The sequence below is a fragment of the Stylophora pistillata genome, chromosome 2, assembly GCF_964205215.1.
Source record: "Stylophora pistillata chromosome 2, jaStyPist1.2, whole genome shotgun sequence".
NCBI lineage: Eukaryota > Metazoa > Cnidaria > Anthozoa > Scleractinia > Pocilloporidae > Stylophora > Stylophora pistillata.
Genome location: NC_142520.1, coordinates 40,811,790 through 40,829,877, shown reverse-complemented (window position 1 = coordinate 40,829,877; position 18,088 = coordinate 40,811,790). Strand labels below are relative to the sequence as shown.

The 18,088-nt window shown below is 38.2% G+C and overlaps 2 protein-coding genes across 2 annotated transcripts in view; both read right to left on the bottom strand.

Annotated features, from left to right (window-relative positions):
- LOC148739511 (uncharacterized) overlaps nucleotides 1-7,691 on the bottom strand; it is a 10,996-nt gene extending 3,305 nt beyond the window's left edge. Inside the window, exons 1-5 of the mRNA XM_088747332.1 lie at nucleotides 6,404-7,691; nucleotides 5,996-6,303; nucleotides 3,936-4,050; nucleotides 958-1,191; nucleotides 1-500 (exon numbers count right to left, since the gene is read on the bottom strand). The exon at nucleotides 1-500 is cut by the window's left edge and continues 3,305 nt beyond it. Of these exons, the coding sequence (XP_088603458.1) occupies nucleotides 184-500; nucleotides 958-1,191; nucleotides 3,936-4,050; nucleotides 5,996-6,303; nucleotides 6,404-6,551 (1,122 nt within the window). The 5' untranslated portion in view covers nucleotides 6,552-7,691 and the 3' untranslated portion in view covers nucleotides 1-183. The remainder of the gene's footprint in view (nucleotides 501-957; nucleotides 1,192-3,935; nucleotides 4,051-5,995; nucleotides 6,304-6,403) is intronic.
- Nucleotides 7,692-7,831: 140 nt separating this feature from the next.
- On the bottom strand, nucleotides 7,832-18,088 carry LOC148739510 (uncharacterized). Its single transcript, XM_088747333.1, has 6 exons — nucleotides 17,517-18,088; nucleotides 17,109-17,416; nucleotides 14,924-15,038; nucleotides 12,577-12,810; nucleotides 9,980-12,119; nucleotides 7,832-8,707 (listed from the first exon to the last, which is right to left on the bottom strand). The coding sequence occupies exons 1-5, from the start codon at nucleotides 17,662-17,664 to the stop codon at nucleotides 11,803-11,805; spliced, it is 1,122 nt and encodes a 373-aa protein (XP_088603459.1). The 5' UTR covers nucleotides 17,665-18,088; the 3' UTR covers nucleotides 7,832-8,707; nucleotides 9,980-11,802.

The following is an 18,088-nucleotide window of genomic DNA, read 5'->3' as shown; positions in this document are numbered from 1 at the left end:
TTCTCGATGATCAATAGAACAATAGATAAAAAGTGCTGAGACTAATATAACAGATAATTTTTCTAGTGCTATTGAAAGTAACGCGGTAGGATGTAAATAATCTTTCTGGGGTAGCTCTCATGGCTAATTGAATCCCAGTCTAGTAAATCGTTTTGATGGCAGTAATGTGGATGGAAAGGTATTTCAACCAAGATAAAACACCTCCCAGTCATCAGGTGAGAAGTAATTTGTACCGGCCAAGATTGTGGTTAGATCTTGCACTCCTTTTGGTGACTCGTAGTAGCCACCAGAGGCAAAACTAGCATATGAATTTAAGTTGCTGTTGGCATTATCCGATATATGAATGTCATAGCCCCATCCGAATGTTGGACCGTAATTAGAAATGCTGTAAATGGCATATTCCGGCTGCAGCACCATGCTCTTAAATGGATGAAGCTCCTCTTTGTTCCGGAGAGAAAATATAAACGCATTGGAGGTGGTGGCAGAACCACTTGTAGAGTCTGAAAAACAAGACCGTGCACATTATTGAGACGTGTTTTCGATTTGAAAATGCAACATGTGTAAACCTATTAATAGAATAAGACAAATGGCGAATCCAGCCCTCCTTCTCAGTTAACTCACAAGGGGATTTCTACATTGCTGATTTTAGCATTATGCAGGATTCGTGTTACATGTGAGTGATCTCATCATAGCCTCTCTGTCTCATTTGAACATCACTGGAGTGCGGAGTCTGAAGGTCTCACGTTAGATTCTTCTTGGGAATTCTTAGTTTTCTCTTTGTCCCACGTTCGTGACAGGACGCTTTTCTGATTAATCATGCTCATACTCATGTACACAGTTAAAAGACTATTTAAGTTTTGAAATGATATCAAACCAGCTTTTTCAATTGTTGAAAAAAGTTCTACCTTCCCTTCTTGTGAACTTTGCTAACGGGAAAACCTCGAAAGTTATATTTACCCCAAGGTATATCAGTGTATCCTCCAAACACGTACTGGTCATTTTTGATGATGGTTACGGTGTGATTTTTATGGTCGCACCTGGTGTGGAAGGTTGCAGCAGCCCAGCCGTGTGTGGAGGCGCGGTGACACAGCAACCACTGTGAATTATTTCCAACAGCAGGCTCCAGGAAATGTGAAAGGTTGCCGAGAAACATTGGGTTGCCCACCAATATTGCAGAATTGAGCGAAATAACTAAGAGAGAATATAAATGTCCATTAGACATCAAACGGAATTAAATCTAGCCACTTGTCTGTTGAAATTAACCCGCCAGACAAAACATGCTAAAAGTACTTACTGTTGGCTGCACTCCAGTCACAAGCAGTAAAATAGATGCCTTTTACTTTTTGTTTTCTTTTTTGTTTATTTCAATATGATAAAATAACAAGATGGCGTAGTGCTGAAATTTTTTTTTTTGTGTGTGAAAATTTGGTCTGCTACCAGTGGAACCCATATCCGATTGCACGGTTCTTCATCTCTTAATTTGGATATATCAACAAAGTTGAAATGGTAAATTGGCCACCGTAATGATTACAAAAGCTGACGTTTCGAGCGTTAGCCCTTCGTCGGAGCGAATAAGGGCTAACGCTCGAAACGTCAGCTTTTGTAATCATTACGGTGGCCAATTTACCATTTCAACATTGTTGATATATCCAAATTATTTCGTTACGCCCACCGACGCAGCCCCAAACAGTTTCTTTCGAAAATATCAGCCTCTTCATCTCTTACTTTGGACTCATCCTTCGATCGAATTATATATTTTGGGGATTGTGAGGGATGCTGTATTTTTTACAATTAAAAGGATGTAATTCTTTTGTTCACTTATTTTGCAGTTATTTTTGTTCGTTTCCTCGTCAATTGAGGGTTTGATTTTCACGCAAGAGTAAAAATTACATATCTCAAGCGTTATCTCAGAAATAAATGCACTCTTGTCTGGAAATCATTATTCAACAAGAGCCACAGCATTACTGCTGGTCCTTAATCTTAGATCTTGCGTGTTTAAAGCCTCCAATGGATCAACAAGGGGTTGTAATGAAACATTAGTGTCAACACTCCCGTGCAATTCATGATACATACATACATACATACATACATACATACATTCATTCATTCATTCATTCATTCATACATACATACATACATACATTCATTCATTCATTCATTCATTCATACATACATACATACATACATTCATTCATTCATACATACATACATACATACACACATAAATACATATAATTTATCATCTCGAACTTTCAGAGTAGCTCTATTGAGCTCAGATCTTCGAGAAAGAAAAATACACAAGTCAGTCAAATTATAAACAGAACTACTACCAATACAATAATAAAAAAAAAATCACTACTACAAGTTTATTTTCCTTATGACTATCTTAAAATCTTTAAATGATGTAATTGTTCTCGTGCTGTCCAGGAGCGAATTCCAAGTTTTTGCTGCTTGATATCGGATGCACCCAAGACCATATTTTGTTGTTTTTGGTATAGGAAGAGTCAGAATATTCTTTCCTCTCAGTGAATAAATATATCTTATTAACCAAGCGCGAGGGCTGTACTGGGAGAATATCGGCCCGAGGTCTTGACAGTACGGACCGAGCGCAGCGAGGTCCGTACACAAACAGACCGATGGCCGATATTCTTCCAGTACGGTCCCGAGCAAGCTTGGTTAATACGAGATTTATTACACGACCGAAGTTCAAAGGGATACAAGTGCGGTATCATTCGGGACCATTCGGGACAGTGCCCGTTCCAATACTTAGAGAATATTGTCCGGCAATAGAGCATTTTGATTGGTTGATTTTAGTTATTGGCCCTCTGACTGCCCGAGTCGTGTAATAATTAACAGTTATTCCACGAGCGCGCGTTGGATATGAGATGACAGATAGCCAACTCGGCGCTACGCGCCTCGTTGGCTATAATCATCTCATATCCAACAAGCGCGAGTGGAATAATTGTTTTATTAAAAACGTTAAATTAAATTATTAAATTTTATTAAATTTTTAGCTCCCTTTTAATTTTAAGCTGACACGTACGCTTGCCATATTTGTAGATTATGGTATATTGGCTGATATACCATAATGGCTAAGCCAATAAAAAGTCTTAAATTGCATTATCCAATGATCTAGTTTTTAATAATTGGAATTATGAAGAACAAAAAGCTCTTTTAGATCTTCAGGATAATAGAAACAAATAAGCTCTTGAAAACTACCATTAGAAATTTGTAAAATCTCCCAGTATATAAGGACGCTATCTTTGCTTTCTTGAACAGTTCATCACGACTAGACAGTGGATCATTAAAAGTAAATCGTAAAATACGTTTGTAAAAGACTCTAGTTTATCAAAATTTCTAGAGCCAGAAAAATGCCAAATGAGGAAGCAATCAAGGGCGTAGCCAAGGGGGGTCCTGGGGCGCCCGTAAACCCCCCTTGGTGGGCCTTCTTTAGAGCAAACAACCAACAATATTCATGTGGCGAAAACGCCATGACAATATCTTGACCGTAAAAGCCATTGTTGAAAAGCCCACTTTTTTAAAATTTCTTTTTTTGTAAAGTATTTTCGTCAACGGCTCTTGTATTTAGTTAATATGGGCCTTCATGCCACGATAATACGACGGAGCCTGCTGATACACACGGGAGAGCAGCGGTGTTAAAAGTAAGTAGCCTCTGTGACCCCCACTTTAAAAAATTCTGGCTACGCTCCTGGCAATATTGAAAGTATGGTAGAATAAAAGCTTTCTATAAACGCAGCATTACATTACTGGTAATAATGTTTTTAAATTGTTTCTAACCCAAGGGTCAAGATTTCATCGAAGGAATTGGCAAGTTGAAAAAAATCAGTGTTACGTTAAAGAAGTAATATATATAGCGCTGATAGAATGGTTACAAAGGACAGGAAAGTTTTAACCTAACATATAAAATCCTTTACCTGTTTCGCAGTCTTTCCCCTCAAATCCATTTTTGCAAACGCACACATAGCTATTTTTCTTGTACTGTGCTACGCAAGTTCCATTGTTGTGACAGGGTCCTTTGCTACAAGGGGTCTAAAATGGAACCAGAAGTAATACAGTTAGTCAACAACACACATGAACTTTGCCTTAGAAACGAAAGTATACCCCGCTCACTAATTATAAACTAGTGCCAGTTCTACATAGTTGTATATGTGCTGTATTTTGTCGATTATACCTGCTAGTAAAGCAAGTTTTTTTCGCAAACTCTGGCTTGTCTGATCAGGTGTTTCTATGAGGCTAGAACTTAATCAAGGCTATGCCCATCTCCGGTCTTTGGCGGGGAAAGTACGATACACCTGATTATGCAAGTGCAACTCAGTCACGAACTAATGTAAGACAGAAATCAAGCATTAATTATGTGAGGAAAATGTTCCCAAGGAAAGATGGCAATCACCTTCAAAAGAGACTTTCCTCCTCCATATAGCTTTAGAGGAGCTGGATATCTCAGTAGTCTATCTTCTTCTTACGGTGGAACAGAGAATTAACTCTGAAGCGTAAATTAAAGTGCTAAGTGTAACCCATGTAAAGCTCACTAAGCGTTAGCCCTAGTAAAGGGTATTAGGGAACCACACGAGGTAAAGAGAAAACTCTTATGACCACGGTGGGAGTCAGTCGAACCCACTACCTTCGGATTAGATCTACTTTTGCTCTGCCGACTAAGCTACGAGGTCGGACAAAGAAAGTCGGGGTCGATTAAGGTGGTGAATCGCGGTGAAGAGAAAGTAAAGGCCCGTTTAAACGGTTTCAACATTTGCTTCAACATGCATTCAACACTTTGTTCAAACAAATGTTCGGTGCGTTTAAACAGGTCGTCCAACATTGTTGAAAACGTAAAAAATGTTGAAAGCTTGTTGAAAGCGTGTTGAATGAAAGTTTGAATCGGTTTAAACTTTCATTCAACATCGATTCAACTTTTCCTTTGTAAGATCTTTGTGAGGCCTTTGAAAGGCCTCGGAAAAACTTTGTTTTCGCGTCCAAACAGAGAAAGTCGGAGTCGATTTGTGTTCATCCCTCGTAGCTTAGTTGGCAGAGCAACGGGGCTTTTCAAGGGTTTCACTTCGCACTTTAATTTACGCTTCAGAGTTAATTCGCTGTTCCACCATTTGTGTTCATAGTGCTACGCGGCACAACATTTATATGCATCTTCTTCTTAGTTGAGTAACTCCCCCTTTCCTCGTTCGAAAAAAATATAGAGATATTCGCTTCCCCTCTCTATTTAAAGTAAGTAGTTCTTAATATTACAAAAGATCAAGGAAGGTTTTGTTTAAAGCAGTATAATTATATCATATAGAGACAAGTAGCTATAGAGTAAAAATTATTGTTTCGCGTGAAGAACAGAATAGACATTTTTCTTTAACATTTTGTTCAAATTTTCATAAAAATATAATTTGAATTCTTTCGCCATTAAATTTATTTGACTTTACTCAGCTGCAGCTATCACACATAAGGCTACATAGCTGCGTGAAGAAAGATAATTAAGTAAAAATAGGAGACTTTTTTCTACTTTTAACATTCAATTCTGTGGCAACCGTCTTCTATGCTTCTGTTTTCTGAAAAGTTTTCTTTTGTTGGATGTTTTGCACTCGTGAATTTGCGTAATCAAATTGAATTCCGTAATCATGTCGCATATTCATTGAACACGCAAAAGACGTGACTTTGTAAGCTCTGAACCGAAGCCGAGAGGTGGTTTTCAGTTGTCGAAAATCAGACCACCGCAAGGAAAAACAATTATCTCTTCATACGTTATTTGCGCGCTATGGAGATATGAAGCATTTGAGAGGTTTGGAGAGCACCCAAGATGCTAGAAATACTTCAGGGGACATTAGCTCCAATTAAATCGGAGAGGACTGTTGCGAAACCCTGAACGTGTGTGTTGCAATCCTGTCTGATAGCCACCTGTCTAATTAAATGTTTCTCCTGGGGAACTTTCTCCAACAGCACGTAAAACGTTATTAATGTTGAACAGCAGACCACTCACCTGGATCCTGTAATGATGGAATCTCTGGCTGATGAAAACTTTGTCCGAGTTGTTGTACTTGTCTGATGGTAGCAGCTCACATACACGGGTTCCTGTTTTGGAGACACTTGCCTCCAGGTTGTATGAAAAACACAAAGGGTCGGTAAGGCAGGCAAACCCACACTCGCCATCTTTTTGAACCTCAACTGAATTGATCTTGCTGATGTTTAAGTAGGAAAACGTTTCTTCTACTATCTTCATCAGCCACACGTTGTCTGAGGATTCTCGACTGAGACCTTTGTTAGAAAAGGTCCGGACGTTTTTATCACCTATCAAAGGGAAATGATTTCGTCACTTGTAAAGCTATCCTGAACGCTCTCTAAATTGAACAAAGAAATTGAAATAAACAGAAAATATGCTTTGTAGTACCTTGCGAGGTATGAAGACAGCAAAAAAGGAAGAGCAGTAAAGGCAAACAATAAAGGAGTCTAAGGCGAACCAGCTCCATATCTTTTTTCCTGATATATTGCGTTGTTACTTCACTCAATATGAATAATGTAACTAGGTCCATCTTCATAAGTTATCATTCTTAATAGTTACAGGGAGTTTTTGCTATTGGACGAGATCATGATCAATGACCATTGCGTAATTTGTAAACTGATAATGTTCAAAGGAAGTCCTTAGATCACCTGTCTCGGTGAGATCTTGATTATTGCTCAACAATTTAACAAAACCAACTGCACCTGTATAAAACAATCCCTTGACGTTGTTTTATAAGAGAATGGCTTAATTGCTAAACGGATCGAAGTAGAAATTAAAGCCTTTGAAAGTACGGGGTATATAAGTAACTTTCAACAAGAGATGAATTAGATGTTACATTTTGGCAACCTAAATACCTCCATCTCACCAATTTTAAACCCAATTTGAATATCAAAGAGATGGTAATGTGTGGCTCGCCGTTTGTTTTAAAATTACTCAGTTGGTGACAGGGAACTTAATTGCACGAGATACTGTTAAATACTGATGCTTTATTTTCCATCATCTATCTTGATATCGTTTTAGCTTATTGTTCCATTTGCTTGCTAACTTGATGCGAGAGACTATAAATTCTCTTGCTTCATATCAATGCTATACTTCCACGATGTTAGTTTCTGCCCTGATATCATTAATCACCGTGAAGTTACATGTAACATATTCTACTTTAATTAGCACTTCGCCACTGCTAAAGAATAGGGTTTATGTTCCATTTCAGTGTCTTGATATCGAATCTTATTTTCTACAGCCACTTTTCTAACTGTATATCAATTGGAAAGGACAAAGGCATCACACCAATTGAATGTTCCTACCTCAACATCATTTTATGTAAATTTTACGCAGTATTTTCTTTTCTTTTCTTTTTTCTTCTTTTTCTAAGTTTTGTTTTGTTTGGTCATGTTTTGCTTTGTTTTGTGACTGTTTTGTTTTGGTTTGCGTCAACTTTTTTCAATTTTGAAAGGGTGAAATCAATAAGTATGTTCCAAAAAAATGTATTTGACATCCTTAAAAAAAGTTCTATTACTTCTCTGCATTTCACAGCCACGAAAAGGATGGAATGTAATGCTGCGAAATATTTACCGTGTAAAAGTTATTTAACAGAGTTTTTTCGTCTAAAACTGGGTCTTTTGTTCATGTGGACAACACAGCCCAACTGCCACTCGTGATCAGAACCAAAGACCTCGCTAAATCAGCACTGAGGTCTCGGTTTTCTCACAATTTTTTTTTCTTTCCCCTTCTATGTAAATCAGTGCCAACAAGCAAGACCAGTTAGGGTGTTATACACTAACACCTACGAGAAAATTCGTCGAGAACGAAAGATAATTATTGAAGAAAAATGTAACAGAAGTTTATTTCTAAATGTTTTCATTCGACTGACGCGTTACACCGCATTTGCAATACGTATTTCATGATAAATAACGTGGGACTTTTATTATTGGTAATGGAAAGTTGTCAGAGCGCCGTGAAAAAAACCATAACATTTTTAGCTTCTTCTTTATCTTGTACAATTATTTAAAGGATGGAGTTTCTAATTTTCTCTTTGCGAAAATAACGAAAATGGATTAGGGTATATTTCGTAGTAAGTTTCAGAACTGAGTACTACGCTAGGAAATAATTATGAAACAGACTGCTCGCCACAGATAAATCACAATGCCAATGCGAAAATTGAAGCCGGTTGATCGTCTGGAGATATACCGAAATTTTTCTACTGTATCAAGCAATAGTCTGTATAAATTATTGGCATCAAGCGCTTCAAGATAAGTATACAACCCAAAACTGCTTTGACGACGGGACCTCCGCGAAACATTTAGCTCTGCCCTATCTCACAAAAGAGACATGATCTACGTTCTACAGAATTTAAAAGGTAATTTCAGACGTTATCGAAATTTGCTGTGCGTTCAGTAGGACACAATTCATCAATCACCCAACGAGGAGAACCGAGAATTCTGCAATGCTAATCGATGTTATCCTGGCTTCGAATACAAGCTTGGTAAAGAATGCAAAAACTGTCTTCTGTACGATAAGTGAGCATGATCTTGTTTGTGTAATGCTTCGCCTACAGAAGGTCCGTCGCAAGCCTGTCTATATCAAGATACGAAGACACTTAAATCCATTTTCGCAAACGCACACATAGCTATTTTTCTTGTACTGCGGTACGCAAGTCGCATTGTTATGACAGGGTCCTCTGCTGCAAGGGGTCTAAAATGGAAGCAGAAGTAAAAAAGTTAGTCAACAATACACATGAACTTTGCCTAAGAAACAAAAGAAAACACCGATCACTAACTATAAACTAGTGCCAGTTGTGTATAGTTGTACATGTACTATATTTTTTCGATTATGCGTATTAGTAAACCAGGCTTTTATTGCAAACTCAGGCTTGTCTGATCAGGTATTTCTACGAGGCTAGTATTTAATCAAGGCCATGCCCATAACCAGTCTTTGACAAGGAAAGTACGATACACCTGATTATGACAGTGCAACTTAGTCACGAACTAATGTAATACAGAAATCAAGCATTAACTATGTGAGGCAAATGTTCCCAAGCTAAGATGGCAATCACCCTCAAAAAGAGGCTTGGCTCCTCGTTATAGCTTTGGAGGAGCTGGATATCTCAGTAGTCTACCTTCTTCTTAGTTAGGTAACTACCCCTTTCTTCGTTCGGAAAAAAGTAGAAAATATTTTCGCTTCCCTTCTCTATTTAAAATAAATAGTTCTTAATGATACAAAAGATCGAGGAAGGTTTTGTTTAAAGAAGTATAATTATATCATTTAGAGATAAGTAGTCATAGAGTATAATTATGGTTTCGCGTGAAGAACAGAATATAAATTTTTCTTTGACATTTTGTCCAAATTTGCATAAAATGTAATTTGAATTCCGTCGCAATTAAATTGATTTGACTTACTCAGCTGCAGCTATCACACATGAGGCTACGTAGCTGAATGAAGAAAGATAATGAAGTATAAATAGGAGACTTTTTTTCCACTTTAAACATTCAATTCTGTGCCAACTGTCTTTTTGTGCTCCTGTGTTTTGGAAGGTTTTCTTTCGTTGCATGTTTTTCGCTTGTGAACTTGCGTATTTAAATTGAATCCCGGAGGCATGTCTCATTTTCACTGTGCACGCAAAAGACGTGACTTTATAAGCTCTGAAGCGAGGCCGAGAGAGGGTTTTTGCGCTGTCGGATCTTAAACAACCGCAAGGAAAATATGATGAAATATCTGTTCATGCGTCATTTCTGCGTCCATGGAGATTTGGTCAAACCATTAGAGGGGTTTGGAAAGCACCCAAGATGCTAGAAATACCCGAAGGGACATAAACTCCAATTAAATCGGACAGGACTGTTGCGAAACCTTGAACGCGTATATTGCAATCCTGTCTGATAACCACCTGTCTAATTACATGTTTCCCCCTGGGGCATTTTCTCCAACAGCACGTACAACTTTGTTAACGTTTAACACCAGATCACTCACCTGAATCCGGTAATGATGAAATCTTTGGCTGATAAGAACTTTGTCCGAGTTGTTGTACTTGTCTGATGGCAGCAACGTATTAACTCACATACGCGGGTTCCTGTTTCGGACACCGTCTTGCCTCTAAGTTGTACGAAAAACAAAAAGGTTCTGTAAGGCAAGCAAACCCACATTCGCCGTTCGTTTGAACCTCAAATGAATTGATCTCGCTGATAGGAAAATGTTTCTTCTACCATCTTCATCAGCCGCACATTGTCTGACGACTCTCGACTGAGACCTTTGTTAGAAAAGATCCGGACGTTTTCATCGCCTATCATAGGGAATTGATTTCGTCTGTGATAAAGTTATGCTGAACGCTCTTCAATTTGAACAAATAAATTGAAATAACAAGAAACTATGCTTTTTAGTATCTTGTGAGGTATGAAGACAACAAAAAAGGCACACCGGCAGAGGCAAACAATATCAGGTTCTAGGGTGATCCTGATCCATATCCCGCTTTTTCTGAGATATTGAATTGTTATCAGACTCGATGTGACAGTGATAACCAGGTACCTCGACAAAAGTTTTAATGGCCAGTGAAGGGGCTTTTTAAAAGGATTGTTTTGACAGGAAGTTCTTGCTAATTGATAACGTACGTACTTTGTTAATTAATAGTGAGCAAGGGTAGTTTTAGAGCAAAGGGTGATAGTTTCTAAAGAAACTGTTTGGGGCTGCGTCGCTGGGGGGAACGAAATGATTTGAATATATCAACAAAGTTGAAATGGTAAATTGGCCACCGTTACGATTACAAAAGGTGACGTTTCGAGCGTTAGCCCTTCGTTGGAGCGAATCAGTAGTTTTAGAGCACCTATTTGATTATTAAACTGATTACAGTTTAGCAAAAGAAAATACAACGCACAAACTAATTGTTCGATAATGTTTTTGTACACGGTGGGCACAGGGCCCAAAATGATGCACGCGCACGCAGTAATATAATATGTGGGCAGCGGCAAGTCCGCAAAAATATATCCAAAGAAGGGGAAAACTTGCATTAGTAAAACCTACAATCATGACTTCATTACTAGCGTTACTTTGCTCACGAATAAGTTGACGGCCTTGAGCAGTGCTAGTCAGAGAGAACACTTGAAGTAGTATTGAACTAATGTGCCAGTTTCCTAGCAGAGATTTATTGGGGTTCATCTACCTATAGGTTGATGAACAGTGCATTGACTGTATCTCATCTTCAACGGATTTTTCTGTGAATTAGTGGAACAGGTTAGTCACATCTAAACAACAAAAACAAATAAATGTGACCATTATTGTGAAATCAAAATTAATTTATTATAGATGAAATAGGTGATATTAGCCGTGCTAGTTACCTAAAACAACAAAAGACCCTATTTACACTTCATGCTATTTTAAAACTGAATATGATCAAATTAACAAATAGATACCATTTTGTCTTGCATATGTCTAGTTATAAATCATAGATGACGTCAAAATGTAGTAGGGACAAAAAAGAGGCACGCGAGGTACAGCCTAGCTAGACTATAATTATTTTTATTAGTATTTGCAAAGTATATTCTTAGTTTATCCCTCAGCAAGTTGAATTGTAGTTACTAGTAGTACTCTAAATTTCTCGGTGCAGATAAGTAGAAACTTTCTCGATGATCAATAGAACAATAGATAAAACGTGCTGAGACTAATATAACAGATAATTTTTCTAGTGCTATTGAAAGTAACGCGGTAGCATGTAAATAATCTTTCTGGGGTAGCTCTCATGGCTAATTGAATCCCAGTCTAGTAAATCGTTTTGATGGCAGTAATGTGGATGGAAAGGTATTTCAACCAAGATAAAACACCTCCCAGTCATCAGGTGAGAAGTAATATTTACCGGCCAAGATTGTGGTTAGATCTTGCACTCCTTTTGGTGACTCGTAGTAGCCACCAGAGGCAAAACTAGCATATGAATTTAAGTTGCTGTTGGCATTATCCGATATATGAATGTCATAGCCCCATCCGAATGTTGGACCGTAATTAGAAATGCTGTAAATGGCATATTCCGGCTGCAGCACCATGCTCTTAAATGGATGAAGCTCCTCTTTGTTCCGGAGAGAAAATATAAACGCATTGGCGGTGGTGGCAGAACCACTTGTAGAGTCTGAAAAACAAGACCGTGCATATTATTGAGATTTGTTTTCGATTTGAAAATGCAACATGTGTAAACCTATTAATAGAATAAGACAAATGGCGAATCCAGCCCTCCTTCTCAGTTAACTCACAAGGGGATTTCTACATTGCTGATTTTAGCATTATGCAGGATTCGTGTTACATGTGAGTGATCTCATCATAGCCTCTCTGTCTCATTTGAACATCACTGGAGTGCGGAGTCTGAAGGTCTCACGTTAGATTCTTCTTGGGAATTCTTAGTTTTCTCTTTGTCCCACGTTCGTGACAGGACGCTTTTCTGATTAATCATGCTCATACTCATGTACACAGTTAAAAGACTATTTAAGTTTTGAAATGATATCAAACCAGCTTTTTCAATTGTTGAAAAAAGTTCTACCTTCCCTTCTTGTGAACTTTGCTAACGGGAAAACCTCGAAAGTTATATTTACCCCAAGGTATATCAGTGTATCCTCCAAACACGTACTGGTCATTTTTGATGATGGTTACGGTGTGATTTTTATGGTCGCACCTGGTGTGGAAGGTTGCAGCAGCCCAGCCGTGTGTGGAGGCGCGGTGACACAGCAACCACTGTGAATTATTTCCAACAGCAGGCTCCAGGAAATGTGAAAGGTTGCCGAGAAACATTGGGTTGCCCACCAATATTGCAGAATTGAGCGAAATACCTAAGAGAGAATATAATTGTCCATTAGACATCAAACGGAATTAAATCTAGCCACTTGTCTGTTGAAATTAACCCGCCAGACAAAACATGCTAAAAGTACTTACTGTTGGCTGCACTCCAGTCACAAGCAGTAAAATAGATGCCTTTTACTTTTTGTTTTCTTTTTTTGTTTATTTCAATATGATAGAATAAGAAGATGGCGTAGTGCTGAAATTTTTTTCTTTTTTTTTTTGTGAAAATTTGGTCTGCTACCAGTGGAGCCCATATCCGATTGCACGGTTCTTCATCTCTTACTTTGGACTCATCCTTCGATCGAATTATGTATTTTGGGGATTATGAGGGATGCTGTATGTTTTTGTTTTTTACAATTAAAAGCATGCAATTCTTTTGTTCACTTATTTTGCAGTTATTTTTGTTCGTTTACTCGTCAATTGAGGGTTTGATTTTCACACAAGAGTAAAACTTACATATCTCAAGTGTTATCTCAGAAATAAATGCACTCTTGTCTGGAAATCATTATTTAACAAGAGCCACAGCATTACTGCTGGTCCTTAATCTTAGATCTTGCGTGTTTAAAGCCTCCAATGGATCAACAAGGGGTTGTAATGAAACATTAGTGTCAACACTCCCGTGCAATTCATCATACACACATACATACATACATACATACATACATACATACATACATACATACATAAATACATATAATTTATTTCAACTCGAACTTTCAGAGTAGCTGTATTGAGCTCAGATCTTCGAGAAAGAAAAATACTTAAGTCAGTCAAATTATGAACAGAACTACTACCAATACAATAATAAAAAAAATTACTACTAAAAGTTCATTTTCCTTCTGGCTATCTTAAAATCTTTAAATGATGTAATTGTTCTCGTGCTGTACAGGAGCGAATTCCAAGTTTTTGCTGCTTGATATCGGATGCGCTAAAGACCATATTTTGTTGTTTTTGGTATAGGTAGAGTCAGAATATTCTTTCCTCTCAGTGAATAAATATATCTTATTAACCAAGCGCGAGGGCCGTACTAGGAGAATATCGGCCCGAGGTCTTGACAGTACGGACCGAGCGCAGCGAGGTCCGTACAAAAACAGACCGAGGGCCGATATTCTTCCAGTACGGTCCCGAGTAAGATTGGTTAATGCGAGATTTATTATACGACTGAAGTTCAAAGGGACACAAGTGTGGTATCATTCGGGACCATTCGGGACACTGCCCGGTCCAATATTTAGAGAATATTGACCGGTAATAGAGCATTTTGATTGGTTTATTTTAGTTATTGGCCCTCTGACTGCCCGAGTCGTGTAATAATTGGAATTATGAAGAACAAAAAATTTCTTTTAGATATTCAGGATAATAGAAACAAATAAGCTCTTGAAAACTACCATTAGAATTTTGTAAAGTCTTCCAGTATATAAGGATGCTATCTTTGCTTTCTTGAACAGTTCATCACGACTAGACAGTGGATCATTAAAAATAAATCGTAAAATACGTTTGTTCAAAGACTCTAGTTTATCAAAATTTCTGGAGCCAGAAAAAATGCCAAATAAGAGAGCAATCAAGGGCATAGACAAGGGGGGTCCTGGGGCGCCCGTGAACCCCCCTTGGTGGGTCTTCTTTTGAGCAAACAACCAACAATATTCAGGTGGCGAAAACGCCATGACAACATCTAGGCCGTGAAAGCCATTGTTGAAAAGCCCACTTTTTTAAAATTTGTTTTTTTGGAAAGTATTTTCGTCAACGGCTCTTGTATTTAGTTAATATGGGCCTTAATGCCGCGATAGTACGACGGAGCCCGCTGATACACGCAGGAGAGCAGCGGTGTTAAAGGTAAGTAGCCTCTGTGACCCCCCCTTTGAAAAATTCTGGCTACGGCCCTGGCAATATTGAAAGTATGGTAGAATAAAAGCTTTCTATAAACGCAGCATTACATTACTGGTAATAATGTTTTTAAACTGTTTCTAACCCAAGGGTCAAGATTTCATCTAAGGAATTGGCAAGTTGAAAAAAATCAGTGTTACATTAAAGAAGTAATATATATAACGCTGATAGAATGGTTACAAAGGACACGAAAGTTCTAACCTAACACATAAAATCCTTTACCTGTTTCGCAGTCTTTCCCCTCAAATCCATTTTTGCAAACGCACACATAGCTATCCTTCTTGTACTGTGCTATGCAAGTCCCATTGTTTTGACAGGGTCCTTTGCTACAAGGGGTCTAAAATGGAACCAGAAGTAATACAGTTAGTCAACAATACACATGAAATTTGCCTTAGAAACGAAAGAAAACCCCGCTCACTAATTATAAACTAGTGCCAGTTCTACATAGATGTATATGTGCTGTATTTTGTCGATTATGCGTGCTGGTAAAGCAAGTTTTTATTGCAAACTCTGGCTTGTCTGATCAGGTGTTTCTATGAGGCTACAACTTAATCAAGGCTATGCCCATCTCCGGTCTTTGGCGGGGAAAGTACGATACACCTGATTATGCAAGTGCAACTCAGTCACGATCTAATGTAATACAGAAATCAAAACATTAATTATGCGAGGAAAATGTTCCCAAGGAAAGATGGCAATCACCTTCAAAAGAGACTTTCCTCCTCCATATAGCTTTAGAGGAGCTGGATATCTCAGTAGTCTATCTTCTTCTTACGGTGGAACAGAGAATTAACTCTGAAGCGTAAATTAAAGTGCTAAGTGTAACCCATGTAAAGCTCACTAAGCGTTAGCCCTAGTAAAGGGTATTAGGGAACCACACGAGGTAAAGAGAAAACTCTTATGTCCTCGGGGGGAGTCAGTCGAACCCACTACCTTCGGATTAGATCTACTGTTGCTCTGCCGACTAAGCTGCCAGGTCGGACAAAGAAAGTCGGGGTCGATTAAGGTGGTGAATCGCGGCGAAGAGAAAGTAAAGGCCCGTTTAAACGGTTTCAACATTTGCTTCAACATGCATTCAGCACTTTGTTAAAACAAATGTTCGGTGCGTTTAAACAGGTCGTCCAACATTGTTGAAAACGTAAAAAATGTTGAAAGCTTGTTGAAAGCGTGTTGAATGAAAGTTTGAATCGGTTTAAACTTTCATTCAACATCGATTCAACTTTTCCTTTGTAAGATCTTTGTGAGGCCTTTGAAAGGCCTCGGAAAAACTTTGTTTTCGCGTCCAACATTTGCCCAACATCCGTTCAACTTTTGTTGACGGAATGTTGGTCAAATGTTGAATGAAACCGTTTAAACGGGCCTTAAGAATACATATAAATGTTGCACCGCGTAGCACTATGAACACAAACAGAGAAAGTCGGGGTTCGATTTGTGTTCATCCCTCGTAGCTTAGTCGGCAGAGCAACGGGACTTTTCATGGGTTTCACTCAGCACTTTAATTTACGCTTCAGAGTTAATTCGCTGTTCCACCATTTGTGTTCATAGTGCTACGCGGCACAACATTTATATGTATCTTCTTCTTAGTTGAGTAACTCCCCCCTTTCCTCGTTCGAAAAAAATATAGATATATTCGCTTCCCTTCTCTATTTAGAATAAATAGTTCTTAATAATACAAAAGATCGAGGACGGTTTTGTTTAATGCAGTATACTTATATCATATAGAGACAAGTAGCCATAGAGTAAAAAATATTGTCTCGCGTGAAGAACAGAATAGACATTTTTCTTTAACATTTTGTTCAAATTTTCATAAAAATATAGTTTGAATTCTTTGGCCATTAAATTGATTTGACTTTACTCAGCTGCAGCTATCACACATAAGGCTACATAGCTGCATTAAGAAAGATAATTAAGTAAAAATAGGAGACTTTTTTCTACTTTTAACATTCAATTTTGTGGCAACCGTCTTCTGTGCTTCTGTTTTCTGAAAGGTTTTCTTTTGTTGGATGTTTTGCACTCGTGAATTTGCGTAATGAAATTCAATTCCGTAAGCATGTCGCATATTCATTGTGCACGCAAAAGACGTGACTTTGTATGCTCTGAAGCGAAGCCGAGAAGTAGTTTTCAGCTGTCGAAAATCAAACCACCGCAAGGAAAAAAAATTATCTCTTCATGCGTTATTTGCGCGTCTATGGAGATATGAAGGATTTGAGAGGTTTGGAGAGCACCCAAGATGCTAGATATACTTCAAGGGACATTAGCTCCAATTAAATCGGACAGGACTGTTGCGAAACCCTGAACGTGTGTGTTGCAATCCTGTCTGATAGCTACCTGTCTAATTAAATGTTTCCCCTGGGGCATTTTCTCCAAAAGCACGTAAAACATTGTTAATATTGAACACCAAACCACTCACCTGGATCCCGTAATGATGGAATCTCTGGCTGATGAAAACTTTGTCCGAGTTGTTGTACTTGTCTGATGGTAGCAGCTCACATACACGGGTTCCTGTTTTGGAGACACTTGCCTCTAGGTTGTATGAAAAACACAAAGGGACGGTAAGGCAGGTAAACCCACACTCACCGTCCTTTTGAACCTCAACTGAATTGATCTTGCTGATGTTTAAATAGGAAAACGTTTTTTCTACCATCTTCATCAGCCACACGTTGTCTGAGTATTCTCGACTGAGACCTTTGTTAGAAAAGGTCCGCACGTTTTTGTTACCTATTACAGGGAAATGATTTCGTCACTTGTAAAGCTATCCTGAACGCTCTCTAAATTGAACAAAGAAATTGAAATAAACAGAAAGTATGCTCTGTAGTACCTTGCGAGGTATGAAGACAGCAAAAAAGGAAGAGCAGTAAAGGCAAACAATAAGGGAATCTAAGGCGAACCAGCTCCATATCTTTTTTCCTGATATATTGCGTTGTTACTTCACTCGACATGAATAATGTAACTGGGTCCATCTTCATAAGTTATAATTCTTAATGGTTACAGGAAGTTTTTGCTATTGGACCAGATCATGATCAATGACCATTGCGTAATTTGTAAACTGATAATGTTCCAAGGAAGTCCTTAGAGCACCTGTCTTGGTGAGATCTTGATTATTGCTCAACAATTTAACAAAACCAACTGCACCTGTATAAAACAATCCCTTGACGTTGTTTTATCAGAGAATGGCTTAATTGCTAAACGGATCGAAGTAGAAATTTAAGCCTTTGAAAGTACGGGGTACTGATATATGTAACTTTCAACAAGAGATGAATTAGATGTTACCGTTTGGAAACATAAATACCCCCATCTGATCAATTTTAAACCCAAGCAAGCGAGTTTGAATATCAAAGAGATGGCAATGTCTGGCTCGCCGTTTGTTTCAAAATTACTCAGTTGGTGACA

What these genes read in the sequence shown, in the direction of transcription:
- LOC148739510 (XM_088747333.1), bottom strand. Translation starts at nt 17,664, where the DNA reads ATGAAGATGGACCCAGTTACATTATTCATGTCGAGTGAAGTAACAACG. An exon ending in TCCATCATTACGGGATCCAG is followed by an intron (nt 15,039 to 17,108) that starts GTGAGTGGTTTG and finishes GTTCCATTTTAG; the next exon opens with ACCCCTTGTAGCAAAGGACC. An exon ending in ATACACTGATATACCTTGGG is followed by an intron (nt 12,120 to 12,576) that starts GTAAATATAACT and finishes CTTGTTTTTCAG; the next exon opens with ACTCTACAAGTGGTTCTGCC.